The sequence below is a fragment of the Sceloporus occidentalis genome, unplaced genomic scaffold, assembly GCF_023333645.1.
Source record: "Sceloporus occidentalis isolate IW3139 unplaced genomic scaffold, rSceOcc1.0.p SCAF_17, whole genome shotgun sequence".
NCBI lineage: Eukaryota > Metazoa > Chordata > Lepidosauria > Squamata > Phrynosomatidae > Sceloporus > Sceloporus occidentalis.
The window spans coordinates 13,856,935-13,882,821 of NW_028316997.1; the positions used below are offsets into that span (position 1 = coordinate 13,856,935).

Consider the following 25,887-nt stretch of genomic DNA (forward strand, 5'->3'; position numbering starts at 1 on the left):
CTAAGTGTCGCTGTTCGTAACTGCCGAAGTTATTTTGACATACTGGCTAAAGATGGTTTCAAACGCTTCATCTCTGTGTACCATGGCACCAAAAATGAGTGGCTGTAAGGAGAGAAAGAAAACAGTCATGGGGTAAATGCACAGAGCACAACATGAGAAATAAAAATGTAAGATTTTAAATGGTTAAATATCAGTTCCATAACGTCTGCAATATCAGAAGTGGTGTCTTATTATAAAGGTACACCAAAATATTAGCAGTGTATTAGGAGTGCAAGCAACTAGTAAGATCTAGGACATGTTGCCCCCCCCTCCCCCCAAAAAAATAAAATCTTATATTCCAGTACAAAATAAAATGTGGTGATTTTTTTTTAACTATTTAAAAAATGTGAACTGCAGACATTTAGATTTAGAAAAAAATATTGCGGTAACAGCACACACACATTACAAAATGACTTTTATGTTACGGAGTACTTAATACTTAAGATATATGTATCTTAGCAGGGGGGAGCTGGCTCCTCAAGAGTGAAGGAATTTAAACTGATAATTCCTCTCCTCATTTTTAATGAGCGTTCAATCAGCTTTTAAAGTTGCTAGTATAAACTGTGAATAATTACTGAATATATTTTCTATTAGCACTAACAAAAAGTGTTAATTATATTAATAATTATTATTAAGGGAAGAGGGTACTGTTGCAAAGAGAGACACATAGAATATATCATGGTCTATCTTATCTGGGCATGAAACGTATGTGCAATGCGCGCACATATATTACAATGCATTACTTTTATTTGATATCACCAATATATATTGTTGGAAAGCATTGGGCAAAATTATCTTTGGTGTCAGCCATAGATAGCAATGAAAATGTAAAAATAAACTAAAAAAAACCAGAACGTGAAATGTAACAGTTACCTTTTGCGTAGAGGGTGTTGATACCGCAATGCCCATCCCAGAGCCTGGCAATACAGACAGAACTTTATACTGAAAGCAAGAACATAGCGCGTTAGCACACCGGCACTGTAAAGCACCAGGGAGATGGTTTTTTATACAGTCGAGGTGTAATTTATATGTATGGGTCCATGCAGTGGAGCTTTTTGGAGAACAGATTCTTATGAAGCCTGCTTCAAATGCAGGTGATGGACATTTAAACTTCACCAAGGAATTGATTCCGAGACTGGAGAGGGGAAGTTGAGAAGTTTCCAGGGCAAGGATGAACCCTGAGCCAAGTGTGGCATTACCTGCCTGGACCTGGGTGGTTTGTATGGGGGGGGCCACCAGAGCCAGAGTCTGGAAGGGAGGTATAGGTAGTGACTAGAGGGGCACGCGTACATACAAACACAGCTTGCAGCAAATTGGTGTTCCTGAGACTAATTGTCCTAAAGGACTGTGCTTAAAATCCATAAAGCTGACTTTATTGACCCTCAGCTATTTGTCACAGTACCAGTAGCCGATTCATATCTACATTTACTATGGGATTTATATATCATGTTCCCTACTACAACATACATCTTTAAACATCCTTCTGTCAACACAGACTAACTGCATCAGAATACAAGAAAGAATAAATGTTAGGTGTAAAAAAAACTTTTTAGGTTAGTTAAAAAAGTGAATGTGTATCATACACATCCAAAAATATTAATACAGAACATAACATATGTTTGCGCGTGGTGATCTGTTTCCATATACCACCAAGAAACACGCAGAGGTATAATATATAGTTTATTTCTTCCCTTCAATACACTTAACTTTTGTTGTTTAACCACTCTTGAAAAAAAATGGGTGTTTTTTATGCCTTCAGGTGTCCATTTTTTTCTCTCCCACTCCCTGTTTTACCGTGGTTATACAAATTCAAACTAATTGTGAGCATTCAAGAAATACCTAATATGTTACAGAACTAGGATAATTTGGAAGTTATAGGAGGACCAATAACATACCTTCTGAATGTCCGTTATATCTGTCAATCTTATCACTTTATTCCTTTTAGATGAACCAGATTTTGAACTCTCAAAGCATAAAAAGCTAAGAAATATAGAAGGAAAAAAAAAGGTTGCATGACAAGTTATTCTTCTCCTTCAAGAAGAAACACCATTGTTTATAATTCTAAATTGTTTTTAAACATCTTATATACATATATGTGTGTGTGCATGTGTGTATGTATATATACTGTATGTATACACATTAATTTAAATGTAGACATCACACCACGTTCACATTAGGATATATGGGAAACGCTTGATTTCTTATTTTCATTGTTATTATTCCTGCGGTCTTAATAATAGGAAAACAATGTAATCATTTTTTTAGGAAATTGATGTTTTTCTTAATCGTACTTACTTTTCTGTGACGTACAATACACCGTTTCTAATGTAGTCAGTGGGCATCTTCCTGTCTCTGTTAATCAAGCAGCAGCGCCAACCAGTGTCACACACTAACGGAAGAGACAGGGGAAGTCAGAAACGATAACAGCCTATACTTTAACCATAAAGGGAGCCCGTTCCAAACCATCTTGTCTATAGAGAAGGCATAATTGATTCATCATGACTTGATTGCTGGAATAAAAGTCCAGTCTCTGCAAACCCTTCCATATTCACACTTTTACAAATAAAGACCAAAACAGGACAGACTACAGTAATCAGCCATGTGGCGCACAGCCCAGAAGACGCATTTTAAATGCTTTTTTTCTATTGTAAAAGTGCTGGGCAAACTGAAATGCAATAAACACCAGTTACCTGGCAGTGGGCGCTCTGTTTCAGCTAAATTGAAGACTTCATGAAAACTATTCTTTTTTGTGTTATGGAAGCGTCCTCCTTCGTCGTCTCTGCCGACCCCTTGTGGGGCTCCACTCGCTACGCTACTTCTCGAGGATACAGTCTGAAGCTGAAACAAAGCACATACGTTTTGGGTTATTACCGATAAACCCACACATTACTAATAGTGTCTTATAAACACAAGCAGTGCAACTGCTCAAGTCTTGCAATATTTCCAATAAATAAAGCAGCAGACCATAATATCAAAATCACATGAAATGTCTCACTGTGCTAATTCAATATTGTTGCCCTAAAACGTTAATATGTGGGTGTTTCAGAGCAGAATTGTACTTGGGGAGCTCTGAAGGACACTGAAACACACCGATTCAAGACTTCACAATGATAGTCAACAGACAGACCACTGGCAAGTGATGTGATCTTGGTACTAAAGTCTGTGGGGCATCAAAGACACAACTGTTTCAGGGCCTTATTTAACATGGGATTCTTTGTGCCGCATGCTTGTGCAATTCTAAAGATTCCTATGGACTGCTACTTTAGAGAGGGTCAAGCATTGGTAAAAGCAGCAAATTAAAAAGAAATATAATAGTATAATATCCCATTAAAGAATGTTATTCTCTACAGTGTAGATATTTTCAAGAAAATAATTAATTCTGTATAAGAGGAAGTTATTAGATGTTTATCCAACTCAGAACACGCACCGGAGCCATGCATAGCAATACCATTGACCGGCCAATAAGTCTCAAGGTGCTATTGAGGACTGGTTAGGTCTAGAATTCAGTTATTCTGATTACTAAAGTTCTTCTCCGTTCCGAAATAAAACATGCCCTTATATTGATTGGTCTGTGAACCTCTGTTCCCAGATGCATGGCTTTAAATAAACATGGGTTCACATTGAATACTGCCATTTTGTTTCTGTTTTTGCAGCTGCCATTGAACGTATAGCCAAGTTGCTTCCTTCCCCACACGACAAAAAAATATCATCTTGTGTTTTTCCTCCATAAGGACAGTTTCTGTCTATACGGACAAAAATGATTTCTGAAGTTTGGGGAAGTGCATACACTTCTCTGTATCGGACTGCAGTTGCCTTAAAGCACACCTTTGAAGTCTAAGCGGGTGGACAGTCTGGGCAACGCATTTGTTGTGGCAACTAGGTAAACTTCCAGAATTTGCATGACCAACAGATTACTATAGTATAGTCAGATGTCACTTGAAATTAGCACCTTCCTGGACATGTTATTAACCAAAGAGGTTTGTAATGAGAACTGCAGTTTTAACTCACTGATTTACTTGGCTGAGCCAACTCTAGCGAGGTTGTCCCAAAATAAGAGCATTGTTGGCACTGCACAACAAGTCCAACGCAATTTCTTGGAGGCTCTGCCTCAAGTTACAAAATGCATGTCATATTCAAGACCCAGTTATATGCAAGGGTACCACACAAGCCATGGTGAAGGATGCAGAATTAAGGGCTATGTTTTAGACCTGGACATGGACTTCATAAGACACCTTTGGGTAGTCTACAAAGGTTGCAGCAAGTGATCATGTATGCAAGATGCCAGACAAAAAGCACTCTAAGATCCATACCTTGTCATGCCCTGACAGCTAGCAGGAAAGAAACAAACACAAATGTGACAGTGACAAAATAAAGGGTGACGTCTTTCACAATTGTATTTTGCACAACACAAACTGAGTGAAACACAACACAGATGCACAATGAACAATCTGATAACCGTTACAAATATGGTTCTGTTATATAGATTATATTTTAGGTCGAAGAAATGGGTGATGTAAAAATAGTCGGGTGTGTATGAAAAGTGGTCTTACCACCTAAGAAACTATGACAAGAACACTGTCCATTATGGTGATAGGACTACTTTTTAAACCCAGCAAATATACCTCTACCAAACCACCAAGCCAATCTTTAGGAGAAGTCTGAATATATAGTTCCAAAATGACTTTCTCCGTCTATAAAATCTGTCCCCGTAATGGCAACAAATGCTGTTCACGCTAAAGATGTGCTTAGCCTGCATCATATGGAGCCCAGAATACAAAATTATTACTTTAAATTTTCCTAAGGCCATATAACATGCAAAAATAAATTATTATACACCCTCAATACAAAATGTACCTAAAATGGTATATTATGGGAATGAGCCTTACAAACTATGAAAAGGTAGTAATCAACTTATTTAACTCATCAATGTTATTATGCATACTGTTTGATCTATGGGAAATACCTATAGAACTATAAGAACACACAAAAAACATAAATGTTGTACAGATTAACAGAAAAACACTATTACGGTGTAGTGTTTTGAGGACAATAAATGAATTTTACATAAACCCAGTGTACTCTAAAGGTAATAAGTTCCCAAATTTAGCCACACTCTCTCCTTATGTCTGCATCATTTATAAAAATAAGTTGCAATGTTTAATAGATACACATAAAACCGGTCACTAATCAGGAAACAAAGGCACAAGTCATACACCTTGTAGGAAAACATCCTGTATGCCATTTCTAAAAAAGGTTCAGCTGAACATTTGTTGCAGTATGTTGTTGTAGGTGATCACTCGATTGTTCTAATAAGTTTATGTAGAGGTGAAGACACAAACTTCAGAGATTATTTTTTCCTTTACACCAAAAAGGTAGGTTTAGCTATACTATACACAGTAATCTGGATGCGATGACCTGCAACAGGGAAATTGTCATAATCATCTGGGGAGCCTTCTATCAATAAAGTGCCACCTCTAGGTAAGAACAATGACAATAAGCCCACATTCTAAAAGTTAATCATAGACTTTTATATATCTACATGCAGTCAGAAGTAATGCAAGCTTGTATTGCACACAATGAACCACTCTCTCTGTTTACTTGGAGTAAAACAAAAAACTGGGCAATAGCCATTCTATAAACAGTGGGGTCTTCATTTAGCCCAACAGAGGTGTTAATTCTGTAAAGGGAGGGTTGGTAGAAGAGTTATATCAGGAGATTTGTGTTTCTTCTCCAAAGTCTCCATATCCATTGAACTTCACAATACGCAGGACCATCTCAGCCCTTCTTGATGCATAGTAAAATAAGGAAATTGGAGTATATTCAGTGAAGAGAGATGTGTGGCTTCTTAAGAAGTCCTTGACACAAAAAAATAACTAATATTCTTAAAACGTTTTTTATTTTTAGATTTCCAACTGAATTACAGTCAACTCTCTTCCTAGTAAACGCATATACACACATTGTACGTGTGTCTTGATTTGTATTTCATGCAATGTTCAGAAATATCTATGCAAAAACCTTTTCAACACCTCTGGGTTTTCTTGTGCTTCCAAGTGCACCAATGTGGATCCTCAAAACAGCAAGAGGTGAAACATTAACATATATATTTTTGGGAAAGTTATTTTTTTTTGTTTTTTTTTTTTTACATGGAACTGGAACACACAGTATTTTATAATAATGTAATCAAGTAAGAGCAAGTTTTAGGATATTACTGGAAGGAAAAGAAAAAGTAATACATTATTCAAAATTTACTTTTACTATACTCAAATAAAATTACCTGAAAGAATTTCTCAGTCAGATTTATTTCTCAGTCGATTTCCAGGTAATTTTATTAGATTTGAGTATAGTAAAAGTTAATTTTGATTTTTTGATGATTAATGTCAACTAGACGTGGATTTATTGGTTATCTTTCGGACCCGGGGATTGGTCTTTTTTGCACATACGGCACATTCTTATAGTTATTACTAGAAGGAAGAAATATAAAACATGTATTTACATCATACAGAGGGTTACACTTACCCGTCTGGATACAGTAGCGTTTGTCCTCTCTTTAAGTTGGGGGTCAGTCGGGAGGTTTTTCCAGATTATATAAGGGGTGTCGTACTTGTCTCGTAGTCTTGGACAACGCTTGAAGATGAAGTCGATGAGAAAAAACTTAATGCCAGCATAAAGTCCTAAAAGTGACATAATGATGATATTATTGCACTGCAAAGACATTTTAGCCATTACTCGAATACACATTTACAAAGACTGGACTCCAGAGATTTAACTAGCAAGGATGTGAGTGATATGTCCCAATGAACCCCTTATCTGCCTTTCTATATCTAGAATGGTCTAGGAAATTTAGGTAGTACACAGCACTGCACCTTTACAATTCAATTTTTCCTTTATAACAGTGTGATTAAATTTCAGCAGAAATATGCTGGTTATAATCATGTAGTTATGGGACTACAACTGTATGGAAAATGTATTAATTCACGATCATTTTTAAAGATAATCAAATTTTAATTTGTACTCTGTCTTTGGATGAAAGCATTTTCAGTTTTGATTTAGAAGATAACCTATGTGTAAAGCTCAGCCGTGTAAACAGGGATATTAAGGCATGCTTTTAACATATTCTCAGCATGACACCAAGGAAGTCTTTGGAGGATCACCAGCGGAGACAAATAAATCTCATGAAAGAAAGTGGACAGTATATACTTTTCACAAATAATGAAACTCACCTATGCAAAGCCCAATCAATTTGTAGGGAAAGAAGCAGGATGCTACAAAGGCTGCCCACAGGCAAATATATAGTTTTTGGGTGATTTCTGGCTGGACCCACATAAACAAACTGGGAACAAAAAAGTGAAATAATAAGTTTTCTAAGCGGCGCTAATTATCTGACCAATCAAACAAAATAATAAAAATGAGCACATACTTCTTAATTTTTTCCAGTATGTCTGCCATCTTGCCAAACAAGTTCTGTAAGAGCAAAATGGGTATATTTAAGATTAGAAGTATTTATCTGTTACATAAATTACTAATCAAGTGATTTACAAACTTCAAAAGAAACTATTTGGACTATATATGTGCAACAACACAATCTGTTTATTTATGAACTGTGTTACTAACTTCAATTCACTGTTAACAATCAGAGTTTTACCCACCCATCCCAATACTTAAGAAAGGTACGCTATGAAAGCGCCCTTCTAATAGCGTACTATATAAACAGCAGCAGAAGACTTGTGCCAGCAGGTCACTTGTGCCATTACGAGGTCAGTCGCGTACCTGTGCTTTTTGTGCTACATCTAGAACCAACTGAAACTTTTCAGACACCGTGAGATCTTCTTTTGGAAGTTCCTGTGGATAAAGATCGACAAAGATGAAATTTGTGAAAGAATGTGAAAAAGCCCTGAATTACTCAAACTGGTGTCATTTGACCATTACATATAATGCAGTCTTTTTGCGGTACACCCAACATTTGTATTGAAAGCATTGTACATCCAGTTGTTAATCAACAAAGCATAAAAGTCCCTTTTACTTGGGTGCTTCCTTTTGCATAAGCTACCCAAAAAAGCTACAATCGGGGATAACATGGGTAAATCTAAAAATGATTTTAAATCAGTGCATGCTGATGTTCACAGTATTACAGTCTATCACAAAGTATTTAGCCATAGTTTTTAGAAACATTTATTGTTTTACAAACCTGTGCATTTGAATCTTTTTTCTACAGTAATAGCTAAACGCATTGTATTTTATTACATGATATTATAAGGGAAGGGCATTATGACCGTGGACACACTATTCGTTGCCAGCTACCAGCTAAAGGAGTCTGTATAATGTAAGACGACCCACACTCATTTATTATATCGAATGTATAACAGTTAATATATTGGCCAGGTTTATTTTACTATGCTCCCATATCATATCCCATGTGATAACTGTAAGGTTTTGGATACATATCATCCACAAATTACCATTTTTGCTATACGTTTGGTCAACAGTGAATTTCCTTCTTTATTATTTAACGCATCTATATGAATTATACACTACTTTTGAGGGTGGAAAATAGTTTCTTCAAAAAACATATTTGACACATCATTCTCTATAAGAAAAATTAGAGTAAATAATGGAACTTTATTACGGATGGGGTTTAAATAAATACTATAGAATATAGTTGTGTAATTCCCATACATGGTCACTAGGTGGCAGTACACTACCACATAAAAAAACAGAACCCTCACTAATAAACATGCGAGTGGATAAATATTCTAAAAAATGAGTTAGACATTTCATTCACCCCCTCCCCAGTTTTGTCAAAGTCTGAGTGCAATATATATAATTTTGTCATGATAAAGGGTGTGACAGCGGCATCTCTCCTAATAGAATGTATCACTTTGTTGATACCGTAGGAATAACCATCATGCATGCACTAATTGACTCCCTTTATTGATTTCCACCCGCTAGACTGTGTAAAACAGTTTAGAAATGGGTGCTTTCCCTCCTAAACATAAATACAGCTTCGAGATTTCATACAGATAGGACTAGCCGATAAACGACAGGACTCACTACTGTTTCTGAAACTTGAGGCACAATGCTCCACTGTATCCTCCAACCCCTGGGAGAGAAAAGAAACAGATTCATATATATACTCAAACACACAAAACTTACAACAAGTTATATATCAGGGACTACAATCAGATGCTCATACAGCTATTCATACAGTTGCCTTCATACAGTTGCCTTCAAACAAGCCGTCCTTCTAAGCTACTGGACAAAAATCACATGCATGTAATGGTGTTAAGCACACAAAAAAATTGTATAACCACACAAAAAATATTACACCTGCTTACAATTCACATACAGGTTTCAGTTAATATTTTATGTACATAAGCCCAGCAAAATAACATCAAGTGGCTTCAGGGTGATGGAAACCGTAAGCCACCAAGGCCACCGTAGACAGTAAACAGCGTCACTCGCAATGGCTGCAGAACTTGCATCGAGCTGCTCCATAAACAGATCAATATTATTGAAACTAAATATTGAACACTTACATATATGACATATTAACATGTCAAATGATCTACAATATTTGGTTAGAAAGCATAGACGCCTAAAAATGACTCACTAGGATCCATTTCTGCATGGCCTTCATGGTATTAACCAATTCATACCCAAGAGTATGTTTTATTTACCTAACGTCCGAGCAAAACAAGATGCCCAAGTGTACCCCACCATCTGACACTAACCCAGGACTGCAATCAAATATAGGCCCTGGGAAATAAGCATGCTACTGAGAAACAGATATCATGCACAAGGTAGCACTTATTATATGCTAGCCATAAGATACACAGCTACGTTATAAGACAAGTACTTCTACTCCTCGTAGAAGTTGCTATTTAAAGACTTAAAAGTTTGTTACCTGGCAATGAGGTAATTAAGGGACAACCTCAAAATAGCTAAAAATAAAAACATGGGAATGGCCCAGCCATGCCACACAGCATTCATGTAAATCTGAAATTAAATGAGACGGTATGTTATATGGGAAATAATTCACACAAGATATACTTAACATACAGTATATCTCCTTCATAAAAAAAACACTGGACGAAGGAAGAAAAATAAGATTCAGAAAATGGCATATAATTCAAAAAATCATTGTCAGTAATTCAATGATTTATTCCTAAAATGTAAAAAATAAATCATACATCACAACGTATTGACTAAATAGAGTCAACACGGATTTTACTCAACCCCCAACTCCGCTTTAACAAAAAAATAGTCTCTACTGTATTGCATTCTAATCTACATTGCGCTCTCTAGTTTGGGATTACCAACAATTTACATGAATCTTAAAAAAAAAAATATACATATAATAATGTAGTAATGTTCAATAGCAGTAAACTTCGAAAGGGGTTTGAATGGGAAATTCCGTTCAAAAGAAAAAAAACTAGGGGGTCAGGAGCTTAATATAATACAATATTACTTCATTAAGAGGGTGGTAGAAGATAATACAACGAGGGAATGGAAGCTTTCATAGGACAGGTGTCATGTATCTAAGACAAGGCCAAGGAGAAAATGCAATAAAAAGTATCACAGCGGGTAGAAACAAACTGGCAGATTAAATGCAAAATAGAAAAAGGCTCCAGGCACTCAAGGGTTCCATCAGACAGATTTATTGAAGGAAACGGACAACAACGTTTGGACCTCACAATGATAAAGACCTCATTGTGAGGTCGAAACGTTGTTGTCCGTTTCCTTCAATAAATCTGTCTGATGGAACCCTTGAGTGCCTGGAGCCTTTTTCTATTTTGATTTACTGGGGAGCTGGCCCTTCCCGGCACAGCTAAGCACCTGAGTTCCTGTGGGGAGTGAGTGCTGATTCCTGATTCTGGTGACTTATATATTAAATGCAAACATTGCTAATAAAATAGGACACGTATTATCAGTAAAAAGCACTATAGTGTGTATGCTTCTGCTATATAACAGTTATGTATGGGTAAGCAAGGAGACACATTAGTCCCACCTGCTATGCCATATACTTACAATAAAGGCAATAGCAGACGTATAGACAGAATGCCAGTCTGATAAGGCAGAAAGGTTCTTCACAAAATTCGTGACAGGTTTGGCACCTCTCTCTAATGACAAAAAAAAATAATGATTTGTAGAAGAATGATATTAATATATTACTACTCACAATACTGGTATCAGTTCATGTACACATTGTTAGGCAAGGCTTTATCACATACCAGTGATATATATCACCTGACACATTGAATATAAATAACCGGGATCCATGCACAGCTTGCCATGGTAGTTAACATGTATAATATTACTTGCATGGAGTAAATAGACTTCAAATGGAACGTTATGCTCTATTATCTATGTAAAATAGTGATACCGCTGTCACTTCCAAGCATCCGATGGCAGCCGTGTTTGAATCTACTCAAAATATGGGATAAACATAGAAATTTTAGACACGGAAAGTCTTAGCGCATATGTCCAAACACATTCTTAAAAAACAAAAAAAACATATTTGACAGCATTATTTTGGCAATACTTACTTAATCTTCTCATATTTTCAGTCAGCCTGGAAGACGAGAAAAAAAATTGACAATATGGAAATGACCGATACAATTAGCTTTACCTGCAACAAACACATTCTCACATTTCCAAAACACTACCTTCTAGCACTTAGCGGCTCCTCCGTTTCCACAGTACTCTCTTCTGGCTGAAACCGGAAATCTTCAATGTACTCCCCAAACTTCTCATAAAACCATTTTTGGACTCTTGCACACACAGTTTTCCTTTGAGGTTTTTCTTGGGTGAGGGTAAAAAAAAAAAAAAAAAAAAAAATTAAAAAATCACAAAGAGGAAGTCCCAACAAAATAATGAAATCTTATTTATTATATATGTTGTGTTTACCCATTGTACAGCAATGCAGAATATGATGGCACTATATACAACAATAAATAGTAATAATAATGTCAAGGAACCATCACTCATAGTTGAATATGGAGGGAAAAGTGAAACACTGAAAACGTCATGTTACAGGCCTCAGTAGAAGTTAGGGTTAAGGATTTAACTACACAGAACTAGTATTTTCTGTTACATAAGATTTTTTTGTGTTTTAAGATTAGAATGTTTTTGCTATTCTGTAGAAATGATCAACAGCTTGGCCTTGGTGGTAATTTTCCTCCGATTTTTTTCTGACCATTAGTACTATTTTTGAGGTAGCGATACGCAGGTCTAGTTATAAAACCTCATATATACATAGATGCAGATTTTTGTTTATAATGTGGGGCAGACTGAGAGACTGAAGCTAGACTTCATATCGAGACTGACTGGTATGTTTATTTTTTATGCATATAAACTTTAAGGATTTTTTTTCCCCAGTTTGACAATAAACCCAAATGCTAAATGCTGTCATTACTTGTTATAAAAAAAAAATATATATAAAAAAAAAATAAAAAAATCAGAAGATGAATGCGTACTTTTTCTGCATGTTTTCTATTATGAAACACGAACAATAAAAAAAAAAAAAAAAAAAAAAGACAAAGCTATAAGAGCCTTTCAAAGACAGAAGCGGAATCAGTAGTACTTCTGCTTATTCATAAAATCATTAAACATTATTACTAGGCAATACCTGCAACCAGAGGCCTAATCAACCTACTAATGAATCCACTTATTTTTCAGGGAAAAACTGAAACAGATGATACACACGCTACAATTTCCTGGTTACGCTACAACGTCAATTAGCAGTTCCATTTTTCCAATAGAATTACAGACGGCCCAGCTACCAGGTCATCATATCAATGCATTCAACCATATTTTGTTAAACTATCGTTTTATTATATTTTTCAAATGCAAAAAGCTTCTATAGTATGACATTTTAAACTAAGATGACTTTTATAAAAACATGAATTGTAAAAACACACTGTTTTATTTTTTAAACTAAAAGTTGGACATTTAACCCTTTCAGTGCACTCAACCATGCAACAGTAAAATAAATAACTCTTAAGTAAACGTCTGGGTGAAGAGTAAGTAGGAGGCTGGGATTTAAACCCTGTATGTGTGACTCAGCTATAACCAGTGGCAGCTGGGTTGTTTGTGATCTGAAAGTTTAATATTGGTCATGAACTTTCCTAGACTCACGGATCTTTGATGAGTTCCACCATGATGGTATGTTCCGAGGAACCATCCATGGCAGACATCATATGTAACTGATGTGTGTGTTCAAGTATGGTTACACAGTCCATATAATTATGAAAAGAAGGTGTCACAATAATAATTATAATGAAAACCAACAGTATATGACGTATAACGCGCTTAATCTGACTACCAAATGCAACCATTACTCTGATCTCTAGTGATTATGTATACCTGCTCCATTGGTCTGTGTCTGCCCTTTGGAAGGCTGTTGAGCGGTAGAGTCATCAGGCCTGAGTGGAAATCAGAACCAAAAATATATATTAAAGAAAAAACACACAAAATACGTTCATCTGCATTCACTGCTGTGTATTAAAACTTAATGTTAAACTAGCAGTAGTATAATTATTACGTATAGTACGTTACCAAGAGAAATATGTATTTATTTCTCATGACTGTCATAATGATCACAGCAGTTAACACATCTCCTACATCTTACTTGGTTCTCTGGTTTTTCTTTTATTCTAGTCGGGACAAATCTGTACAGTTTAGGATGGAAGCAATATATCCATAGGATTTAGTATTAAATGAATTACAGAGTGACTAACACAGAAAAACCCAATTGCCGTTTATAAATCAAAGCAATGGAAACATAACCGAATAGAATACATATCTATTGTTTAGCATAAACATGCAGAGCAGCTGCATTGCATGTAAACACTATTAATACACAGAATCAGTGTATATTAACTGACAATATTATATGGAAGCAACAAGCGTCGTTACTGAAACTGTTCTATAGACTAGGTAATTGTGTTTATACACCACGCTGCGGTAAGATTAGGTACCAATCACCATTTGTGTACCATATTTCACATTCAGTCAAAAGAAAAATCTTAAATATCAGCTGCAAAAAGAAGTGAATTGATCCACAATACAGCGCATTTTATGCTATATTGGCTAACGTACGTTTTCTCCACGTCAAAAAGTTTTTCAATGGTGACACAGAATCCAGGATTTTTCAGACAGACATTTTTTAGCACACATTCTTGATTTCACAAAATTAAATCACTCGAGGTACAATACACCAGTCTTGATCGTATAAAGAAGGCAGGGGTTTCCCCTCTAAATACAACATATATTTTTGGGTATAAAACCTGTTTCCCCATTTATAAAAAAAGTAGACCTCACCTACCCGTCTTGTGTAAAAATTCCAATAACAAAACACAGCTTTTCTCTTTGAACGTTCTGAATTACAACTGTACAAGCGATAAAGGATTGGCCAGTCGTACATAATTGAGCACCAGCCAACATCTGTCCCCATCTAGGTTCAGTTAAGGATGCATTAACAATGTTTGGGCTAACCATTATTATAAATACCGCACCAAACACAAACCTCAGATCAAAAACTTTAAAGTATAGAGTGCATTTTACAAAAAGATTGAGATTAGTCGTGCATTCCCAGCAACGTACTTGCAATCAATTAAAGGAAGCGAGTTTACGGCGTTAATCTTCATGGCTATTTGTCTAAGCTTTTCGGCTCAATGTCTGTCTGTCTGATCAGATAGCTAGACAGAGCCTGACGATAGTAATGGGGATATGAGAGCAACCATTAAACTACTAGTGAGCAGCACAGATCCATTCTTCCATCGCTGTAAGAATAAGAACAGATTCAATAAAAGTGGAATAGCATGCCTTGTTTTATTAACCTGAATAAATTTACAATATTCTTTGTGGGGAAAGAAAAAGTTAGAACGTGTTTTTCTAAAAAGGAGACAAAACCGGCAATTATCTATTAAGACAGAAACCGAATCGGAGAATACCTTGTACTAGTAATATAACCGATACTTTAACAACTAACTGGAATATTCAGCCATGGGGGAATTTTATTAATATAACTTAATGTTTGGCAGTTGGCGTTTCAAACCAATGACGCTATTTTTCCCCAAACATGCATAGGTTTAGCAGCCAAGCACATACGTTGTTAAAACAATATTATTATTATTATATACCTTGACACATAATCCATAAATAAGTAAAGGAATTCTAGCAGGCAATAGAGTCCCACAGGGCCCATTCATAAACCGTTAAACTAAGGTCATAAAATCTGAACTCATACGGACGACAGACAAGCAAATGAGAAAAACAATAAAGATGGACAACCACGCGGGAAAAAAAGGATGAGAGAGCTTTTGCTGACAATATCAAAATAAAAGATGTCAGCGGTTTTGAGAGAGTCATATTTGTGCGGTGTAGAAACAGCATATTACACGGACACGCTAACAGCGTCGCATGCCTCCGGCCGTGATTAAGTATAATGAGCGTGTTACACGGGGAACGAATACGGAAGAATAATCTCACAACTACATTGTGAGCAGGTCATTTGTAAAGCTTACATCTCTTCTGCCCCAGTGGAACACACACCAACACCAACAACAACATCGCCAAGATATTAGCAAGCACGTCTATTTTTACAGCCCATGTCTGGCAGGAGGAGGGTATGCTGACTGTGATAACTACGTGTTTGCACTTGTTTGCTAACTAATGCCGGATTTCTTATTATCAGTTAGTGGGGGCTTGTTTTAGGACAACAATGTTCATACTTGAATACAGGGCAACTAAAATGAGCCACCGAAACAACAAAATGTGGCTTCTGGTGTTCTAATGATCATTAGACAGAACAAAAAAAATAAAAAAAATAATGCATTTTCTGTTAGTCGGAACCAGAATAAAAATGTGCTCAACCGTTCATAACAGAGCGGTGATTCATCCAAGCTAATAATGCACTGCCCTTTGTGTAACAGCAGTGAATGAGATTAAAATTGATTACGATTTACATGATATCACGTGTATGGGGAATTTTGAGAGGCAAGATAGCAAGCTGTAACAAGACAAGCCACACAGATGACCTCTCTCTGACCAGAGATAGCGTGGAGTTCACAATAAACAGGCCTGCAGATAATACAGGAGCCAAATCCGAGCAGGTGATGGACTAAACCATAATATAGGAAATTATACACATATACTCATGCACATAAACGTGTGGGATTTCATTTTATGAGCACCATCATCAACACTGTCCAATGGCACAATCCATATCAATGTTCTTTAGAGTCTCTAATACAGACACGTTGTCCAACACGGGAGCTCAGTAGAACAGCATTGTTACTGTCAGAAACATCACTGTACCAGCACCGGTACCATTAGGTACTATGGGAAAGTATCTCAAAAAGTAAACCTCAGCCCAACCAAGTGATTTAAACAACCACATCCAAATAAACTTCAATGATATCGTAGAACTAGGGGTGGGGGGGCGGGTTATGTACTCCAGAGGACTGCACAAATTGATTGCAGTGGTGGCCTTTTCAAAGGCCATTTAAGTAGTTGTGGGTGGTAAAATCAATGTGTTATGCCATTTCGATCAAGCTGCAATAGTGTGACACATCAATAAAGCATGTCCATAGATACATAATAGCAAAAAGTAATAATGATTAGATCCATGCTTTATGTAATCAATATTACTCTTAATATCTTCATTGACCTATTGAGAGTTATGCTTTGAGATCCTTTGGGATGCTTTTTTTAATGCCAGTGGAGAATAATTGTTCAGTTCTGCAGGGGGGGGGAAGGACACTTGCACCATATGCACATTAAAGTGCATATGACGACTGGAGTGTCCCTTTTAAGATAACCAACCGTGAAACCCGCTTTTATGTCACTTGTATTGAAGGACAGATGCCCAAGCAATACACAACTGAAAAACTCCCAGATTTTTATTGGCTCATCTAAAAAAAATTCTAATAATTCAACAGAAAAACCAAAACACGTGTATGAAGTAAGGAAACTAAGAGCTGAAAATAATACCTAGTTTTGATGGCTTCACAGATTTTTTGTTCCAGTTCTATTCTTTTCTGCCGCTCTTTTTCCAACTCTTGCTTTAACGTTTCGATGCTCGTCTCTTCTCGCAGCTTCCTGAGCTCTTCCTCTGTTACACATGTAAAGAGAAGTACATTACGCTTGTTACTTTTAATCTAGGTTGGGCTTTCTAACACAACAAATAAACACATAGCCCTTATTAAAGTAGATACTAAGGAGATTGGAAGAGAAAAGAAAAAAAATAAAGCTTTAGCATTTATTTTAATATTGTAAAATTATCTTTTTATATATTGCACCTAAACCACTTTTCATACTACTCAATGTGCAAACAAACAAAAAAAAAAAAGTTTTCCTGCATTATGTTGCAAGTGATGAAAGGAATATTCAGAATATACCGTATTTCCCAATACGCACAATACGCACCTTTTTTTTCGAAAAATCTGGGTTCTAAAATCTAGGTGCGTCTTATACAGTGGTTGTAGATTGCAGTTACTACTTTTTTTTTTTTTCTTTTTTTTTTTTTTTTTAAAAGGTAATGAAGTGGAATATTCTGCAATGGCGAACTCAAATGCCTGATCTCAGCCCAACTGAGCATGAATTTCACTTGCTGAAGACAACACGTAAGGCATAAAGACCCACACAAACAGGCCTGGCAAAGCACCACAAAGGAGGAAATCCAGCATTTGATGATGCCCGTGCGTTCCAGACTTCAAGAAGTCCGTGCCTGCAAAGGGTTCTTGAGAAAGTATTAAACATTAACATTTTATTTATGATTGTGTTGATTTGTCCAATTACATTTGAGCCCCTGGAATAAGGGAACTGTGTATGAAAATGGTTGCAATTCCTAAACATTTCATACAAAACTACAGGCCACAGAGAGGAGCAGAGTCATCACCTTTGCCTGCATGATCATCAGGAGACTGGGTTTTGGCACAGAGTAGTGAACCAATGACGGTCCAAAAATCCAGGATAGGTTCTCAGCCCTTGCTATTTTTATAGAAAAGGATTGAGGATCACACAGACAGGACCAGTTTGTGACCAGGAACTACGGGCTAATTTATACCCTCCTGAGTGTAAGTACACTTCCACCCTTTGCGTTTTCTGCACTTTAAAACGATAACACACCATTGGATCCTTTTTGTGTTCTTCCCTTGGATATATATTCCCAATGTGGACTCCCATGTGATCCCTGCTACGCATTGAACAACAGAGAAACACTGAGTGCAAATCTGCGACACGCAGGGCAGATTATATCTAATTATACATCTACACTATATATTTTTTCTTTTTTCCATTATTATTTTGGATTTTCACTGAATGGAATACATGAGCGCCCCCTAGTGTACCTTGGCTGATTTCCTTCAACACCCGGAGAGTGTTCTTTAAGGGTTGCAGCTGTGTTCTTCCATATATATATATATATAAAGGGAAAGTCCCAATTCATCATTATTTCACGCATTCTACTCCTCTTACTGGTTTTCATACTTTTTTAAGCTTACACATATTTTTATAGAAACACAGAAATTGACAGCAAATAAGAACCATTCAGCCCATTATTCCCACTGTAAGTCCCATAGTGAGAATAGCTTTATCTCGATCCCACGCCTGTTGGAATTCCCCTTACTGTATTAGCCGCAGCCACTTCTGCTGGGAGATTGTCCAATTTATCTACTACCCTCTCAGTAAAGTAGAAGTTCCTTACATATACCTCTAAGCCTATGACACTCTAGTTTTAGACTATGAGATCTTGTTCAAACACTGCTGCTCCTTTAACCCCTTGATGACAATTGAAGGTCGGGGCACGTCATGACAATTTAGGTCATTCACAAGGGCCATAGGGGGGGGAAGACGAGAAGAGCATGAAAATCACTTGGAGGAGAAGGCTACAACCAGCCCACAGACCCTTGAACAAAGAGAGTGGTTTGCAGGTTTTCAGCCCACCTAACCTCAGTGTGCCCCAAGTATGCTGCAGCCTGTTTGAATGCAACCCATTACTGTGAACTTTATTACTATGCAGCTCTGTGATCCACTCACACACACTGCACATTACTTTGAATGTTATGGGGCTCTGTGATTGCCAAATTAACCCTGTATTAACATGCATTCCACAGCTAAAAGGCCATATTTCCACTCAATGAAAAATAAGTGCAGCCAATGCAGAAAAAAAAAACTTGGACAGCCCTTGCCTAAAATCTCAATATATATAGCAAGACACTAAACAGTCGCCGTGCACAAATGCAAAGAGTTCACATAACTCTTCAAATACTTTGTAAAACTGGCTAAAATATATGAAGAATACATTCGCTCCTAATGGGAAATTTGCCAGATTACAGAAATTTTCAAGGCAGAGAAAGATATAAGATCACTAAAGACGCAATCTATCAGTTCAACAAAAGGGGAGAAAATTCTGCTTAAAAAGCCATTCTGCTTTCTGGCAGAGAAACTGCCGGGATACAACACTATACATGGGCTCAATCAGTATTCAGCCTGGCTCTAAAACCTAAATTGTTATTGTTTAATCAGATCACAAAAAGCAAAAATGCCTATAGCAAAGTACGACAACCACCCCACCCTGATCCCATTTGTTTTATTTCAGTAGAAGATTTTGGATACACATTTTCCACGTAATTATGAATCCTGCACATTTATAAAAGGGAAATTCAACGCGATAGAACCGAAAGGGGTCGCTTACTGTTATGAAGCAGGATCTTTTACGAAGTTGCAGAAGGAAAAAGCTAAAGCTTTGAGTTATAGTTGATTGTTTAATGTGGGGCTAAGTTTGTGTCTGCTCTCTGCAACAACTTTTTCCCATACAAGCAGACATCTTTCAGACTGAATTATAAGCACATAGTTCAAAAACATCCACCCCAGTCCTCATTTATTTAAGAGAAAAGTACATTTCAGCACCCATCAATGCACGATATAGGACTCTTATTCCTTTTGATGGTATGAACTACACTAGTTTGGGGATTTTGGCAGGTTTCCTAGAAAATACACTAAAAGTTGTATAATAAACACACAGAAACACCATCTTACAATTGCTATGCTCTAGTCAACAGTTTCGGTCTCTAAATAAGGCGTTTCTTCATTTGTTTGGCTTTTTGTGACTTTTACAATTTGCAGAACAATAATAAACCCTGTCCAAATTTTAGTGGTAAAACAATGGAGGTTCACAGATTAAGCCCCCTTTAAGAGGTTAACCTTCAGAAGTTTACTCCTTTGCTGAAGTGCAGAAAGTAAGGGAGATATAGCAGGACATCATGCTCTGCATGGTTTAACCACACATCCCACAAAAAGTAGTAATGACAGCCATTCTCCTTTACGGCAGGCTGCTCCTCATCTAGCTGTGCCTGATGCTTACATTAAATTGCGTTACATTGGACCATGTCCAATATGACTCTCGCAATGTTCTAAGGCCACTTACCATCGTTAAGGGGAGTATAATATCAAAACCATAAATAATTTAGATGTTTAATAACTTTGAATGGGGTGTGTCCATCAACTTCACCAAGTATACCCGTGCATAATTTATGTTTTGTTTTTTTAATGAAGCACAGCAAGAGATTTCCCTTAACAGGAGCCTGGAGTGGAAGCGAACACTGTATGTTTATATCTGATAAAATGATGGGCATGTGCTAGCAGACAGACCCGCTTGTGTTTCCTGTCGCTTTGCCAAGAACAGAAGACAAAACGATTCTTCGTTACCACTGAAAACTGTACACACAACTGCCTATTCACGATGGCGTGACCTGAATCTTGAAAATCTAAGCCATGAAGCAGTGGAGACATTTAGGACACAGAGTGAGGAATACAGACATTACCGACCCTTTCTCTGTGCCTTATGTTTGTCACCCCATTCCCTCAAGATTGTAAGCTTGCGAGCAGGGCTCTCTCTATCTAATGTATCGGTTTGTCTTAGTCTGTCAATTCTTGTCATATCCCTAGAATTTATGTATTGTATTTAGCGCTGTGTAGACTGTTGGCGCTATATAAATAAAAGATAATAATAATAATAGTACAAGCTAAGCTCTTATGCATGCCCTCTTATAACCTTGTACATACATATATCTAACCTGTAGTTAAGAATTCTGTTGGAGGTTAGGTTTAAAAAGGTCACTAATGCACATCCTCAGAATTTATAGGTGTCCATCCATGGGAACGCTGACCTCCACCAGTTTCATGTTTTTAATAGTTTTTTATGCTTCCCTGGGTCAGTCAGAAGGGATCAGAGGATCTTCCCAACTGCCCCATGATCCCAACTGCCCACAAAAGCAGGACAGTGCCCAAAAGCAAAACATTTGAGAGGTATACAAATGTGCTTTCTTCATTCTGTTGCTATAATTGATAAACTTAGAAGATACTTACACAGGAAACCAACTGGACAAGTTACACTGTTCGTAGATACCTAGTGTCAGGAAGCCATGCCACCCATTACATTTACCATATTGGTGAAAATACAAAAAGGTTTTCTATATTACCCCATATATAACAAACTGAAACTAGATAAAAAAATGTAACCAAACGGTGTGGCTGTATGTATATTATTATATATATATATTATATATATATATATTTAGGTTGCACACAATGTAGGTGACAGGATACAACACACCGTAGGGTGGGCACATATAAGATCAGCAGCATTGTTTGTTGTGTGGAGGCAGTCTGAGTGTTTAGTAGGAAGCGGAAGGCTCACATGTACAGTTAAACACATAATATTTGTGTTGCGGATTTAGTAACATAGCTGCTGGCTGGGCTGGGAGCCAGTTGTCAGCCCCACTACACACTGAATAGTGTCACTACATATGGCACATATGGCTGGTACCCCAGCTCCCTTTATGTTGATCTCTGGGCTTTCACAATCTGTGTGGCGCGTGTTTTGACAGAGGCTCAGAAGGCATGTGGCACACTGGTCAGCCCCCAGGCAATCAGAAAGGTTATAAAATGGGTTTACATAATATAGCATGTATATAAGCACTAAGTGAATGAGCGGAAAAAAGAAACATAGAATTTGACAGCAGATAAGAAGCCTCATGCCCATTTTTCCTGACGTAGAGACTCGGTCCTTAATCAGTTTGGTCTTGTCTTGGATTCACTATAGCTTGATGCAGGCTAAATCTCTCTTAAATTAGAAGTTCATTTGGTTAGTATATTTAGAGATTTTACCGTTTTTATAAAATGCGCACACTGTAATGCCTTCCAAGTATTAGACAACGTGTGATCGGCCTCATACCACCAGTAATACTGCCATCTGAACGGGTAGCATTCCCCACTCACCGAGCATGATTACTTCCTATATGTTGCATGACAATTAACAGCTAGCGCTTGCTTGAATACAATCTTCTCGTCCCCTGCAGAACGAGGATGAGAAATGTGCCAGCACGCAGCTGTTGTCAGACTGCGAACATTAGAAACCAGGATTACGGCTCAAGCTACGGTATGCCACAAGTTGTCCAGCTGCTGCTACACAGTGAAAGTACCCAATACACCAGCGATCAGCACTCATTTTACTGGCTTTGGAAAAGGGTTTTTTTGGTTTTTTTTACTTACGAAGGAAGTGTTTTTCCAGTAAGGCGATTTCCAGATGCCCTTTGACTTCATTTAGCCGGTCAGACTCTGTGCGGTTAAATTCCGATACTACTCCAGAAGCCATGACAATGGTCCCCGAACCAGCCTTGGAAAGAGTTAAACCACAAAATTAAACACTTCTAAAAATCCAAAAGCAGAGTCGGGATATACAAATAATGCAAAGTCTGTTCTCTATTTCACTAAATGTGACAATGTTACTTCATCTCTTCACCTGGTTTGTTAATAAAAGTAGAAATGGTGCAGTCTCGTCCTGGAAATAAACAGCATTCTGCAGAGGCTTTTAACTAGAACATTGGGAAATGCCTTAGAACAGCAGTGATCTATTCTGTTTGTCTGGTACTGGCGCAGGCGCAAATCTCTGCTGTCAGCATTCCTGCAGCAGTAAAAGAAGGTACAGTAAAAAATTCAGGGAGGGACTCCAGAAGAAGAAGAAGAAGAAGAAACGCTACAGGGCTCAAAGATTTGTAGCTCCTTTACACAGCTGGCCATAAAAACGCCGTACGAAGGAAAATGAATAAAACATCTAAATATCAGATCAACATACGCTGGCGTTCAGTCATTCCATTTCCCATGAAACGGGACTAGTAGAGAAGGCATTATCAATGCATGTCCCACTGGAGCACACAGTGTTTGCATGTATAAGATACCGAAACATACCAAACAGTGTTACAAGGTAATCAACAAAACAATGTAACAATGATCGCCCCCACAGCCTCTCATCCAAGGATCATTTGCACAGCTACTGACTCTCTTCAAGAATATATTACATACACATGACATATTGTATATAATTGCATTTACTGTTTAAAATGTATTTTTTGTATCTTTATATGTTGTCTCTGCGTTGTTTTAATTCATATGAAAACTAATTGACATGAATTAATTGCCATGGGTAAGTGGGGCAGGTTATGGTAGCCCCTGAAACCTATTTCCTAGCAGAGAATTAAACAAATGATTTAAAAGCTAGGACATAAAATGAACAACCAAAAAAAAAACAAAAAAACGGGTGAATCTCACTGCTTGACACAATAGCTGGTTTCATAAACACGCAGAATGCCAGACTACTCACACTGCAGCAACACAGAGACAAATACCCAAATACTTTTCCCGTGGCATGCCTACCTTCAGAGCTACACCTGGACAATTACACAAAATGTTGGTCCCAGTGACCGGGACACTCTAGACCCCCAAAATAGGAGGGGATCGCACTCAACAGCATGGTGCACTCTCTAACACAACGCTCCAACTGTGTGTCAGGCGAAAGGGCTGTGCTTATTGTACTGGCAAACTAAAATCCCACAACTACACAAAACATACTAAAAGCCACCAGAAAAGTCATCCGATCAATCACAGCCCCTTCCTAGGCCAAGCGGTATCATCTATTCCAAGGGGACTGGCTGAAGTGCTCCGTCAAAAGAGAACAATACCCAAATACTCTTCAATACCTGGAACAAAAACATTTCAACAAGGCAATGCTGGGAATAATGCTAATTCTAATGTAATCTGTGTTGGGCATCCTAGTGGGGGCCGACCGGACAAAAACGAGTAGCGGAATATTGTAATCAGTTGGGAGGTGTCATGAATAAATCCAAGGTCATGAGGTGGCCTGCTTGGGCGAATGGACACAGAAGGACATTCATAGGAAAATATTTCAGCCACACCGACTGCACATTTATTGCAAAACAAACATGTACTACTGTCACTCATGACACTAATTTGGTGAAAAATCAATGAAAATAATTAAACATAAAAGCTAGAGAGGACAAGCACTAAAATAAATGGTGTACACCTGCCAGAGGCTTACGTTCCAGGAGGTCAATGAACTTAAAATCACCAATGCCAAGATGCAATTATGGTGGTCAGCTACAACAACTCTTCCTAACGTGCTATCTAAAACATCAGGGGTCAACTATTCTGGTTTTGGCCGAAGAAACCAAAGAGCAGGACTTGTGTTCAAATGGTCAACTCCACACAGCCAGGCTTTATTCCAATGATTATGGCCGTTCTGTGCCAGCACATTACATGGGTGACGTGTGATACAACAGCATGCAGCCAGGTTGTAACTTTGTAAATGTAGCGTGACGTCACTGCCTCATTCTGCTGCGACTCACTGGGACGGACTCATGGCAAGCATGAGTTATACGCTGCACATGTATCATATTTTTAATGATATAATTACAGAGAACAAAACTGTCCTCCTAAATCTTTACAATCTCTTTGATTTGCAGGTAAAGATATTTTCTATTTACATTACTCATCAATAACCTAGTATAATAAAAGACAGTAGATGTCAACGTAAAAAGTGCTGTCTGACTAGCACTAAGTTTGATGCCCGGATTACCAATTCACCATACAACTAACTGTCTAGTTTGAATGCTGTGGTTGATTTTGCATGTTACTGTATTTAAATATTAAATGCATACTTTAGTTATCGGAGCTACAAAAGGAGAATTCAGTTTCATTTACCTTGAAGGCAGGAAGCGAAAGCATGAAACAGCCTTAAAAATACTTTCTGCGTGTACTATGTGGCACTCCTATTGACGTCAATGGCGCTTCAGCTGCTACTGAAATAAGTGTAGTGACAATCGCACGTGTTAGATGATCATACTTAAGTATGCTTCCTGCTTTTCATAAGGGAAGCCAGGGGAGGAGTTACATGGGACATATGTTTCTAATTTCTCCAACAGCACAAACCACTGATCAAAAACAAAAAATGCAGCCATTTGGATTCTTATCACATCTTCCACGAAACACACATCCAAAAACATACATACATACATATATGGAAATATAGACCTCTAATTCGTCGTAATAAAGTTATAAACAGAATATCTAGGCAGATACTCACAGGGTCCTTTAGCTCCTCATTGTCTTTGACCGAAGTTCGAGGTATTTTCAGTGGGATTTCATCTCCACATTCAGTATCCGAAGCATTTGGAGACTCCGCTAAATCTGGAAACTCATCTCGCTTCTGACCTCTGAACCTTATCTTGTCCAGTCTCCTTAGCATGTTCAGCACGGCGCCTTTCGGTTTTACTTTAACATGACTGTGGATCTCCCTGCGAGATGAAGAGCAAAGAGACATTTATCAAACACTCTCCCAAATCAAATGCTGGCACTACAGCCCTGACAAGCTTCACGCCCATGTAAAACACGTGAAGAATTGTGTAACTCCTGCTGTAGTGGTAGATTTACCGCATATCTAGAAAATAACAGTCCTCATTGCTGAAAAACATTTCACAAATTCTAAAACAA

At 37.5% G+C, this 25,887-nt stretch overlaps 1 protein-coding gene across 1 annotated transcript; it reads right to left on the reverse strand.

The window, feature by feature from the left end:
• Positions 1-25,642, reverse strand: LOC149302864 (GRAM domain-containing protein 4). The gene is made up of 18 exons (XM_089482168.1): positions 25,481-25,642; positions 22,594-22,717; positions 17,032-17,152; positions 13,402-13,460; positions 11,703-11,838; positions 11,583-11,608; positions 11,065-11,156; positions 9,941-10,032; positions 9,088-9,136; positions 7,807-7,878; positions 7,457-7,500; positions 7,260-7,369; positions 6,556-6,710; positions 2,730-2,877; positions 2,335-2,428; positions 1,935-2,019; positions 913-981; positions 1-102 (listed from the first exon to the last, which is right to left on the reverse strand). The coding sequence occupies exons 1-18, from the start codon at positions 25,640-25,642 to the stop codon at positions 1-3; spliced, it is 1,740 nt and encodes a 579-aa protein (XP_089338294.1).
• Between the last annotated feature and the right edge of the window lie 245 nt (positions 25,643-25,887).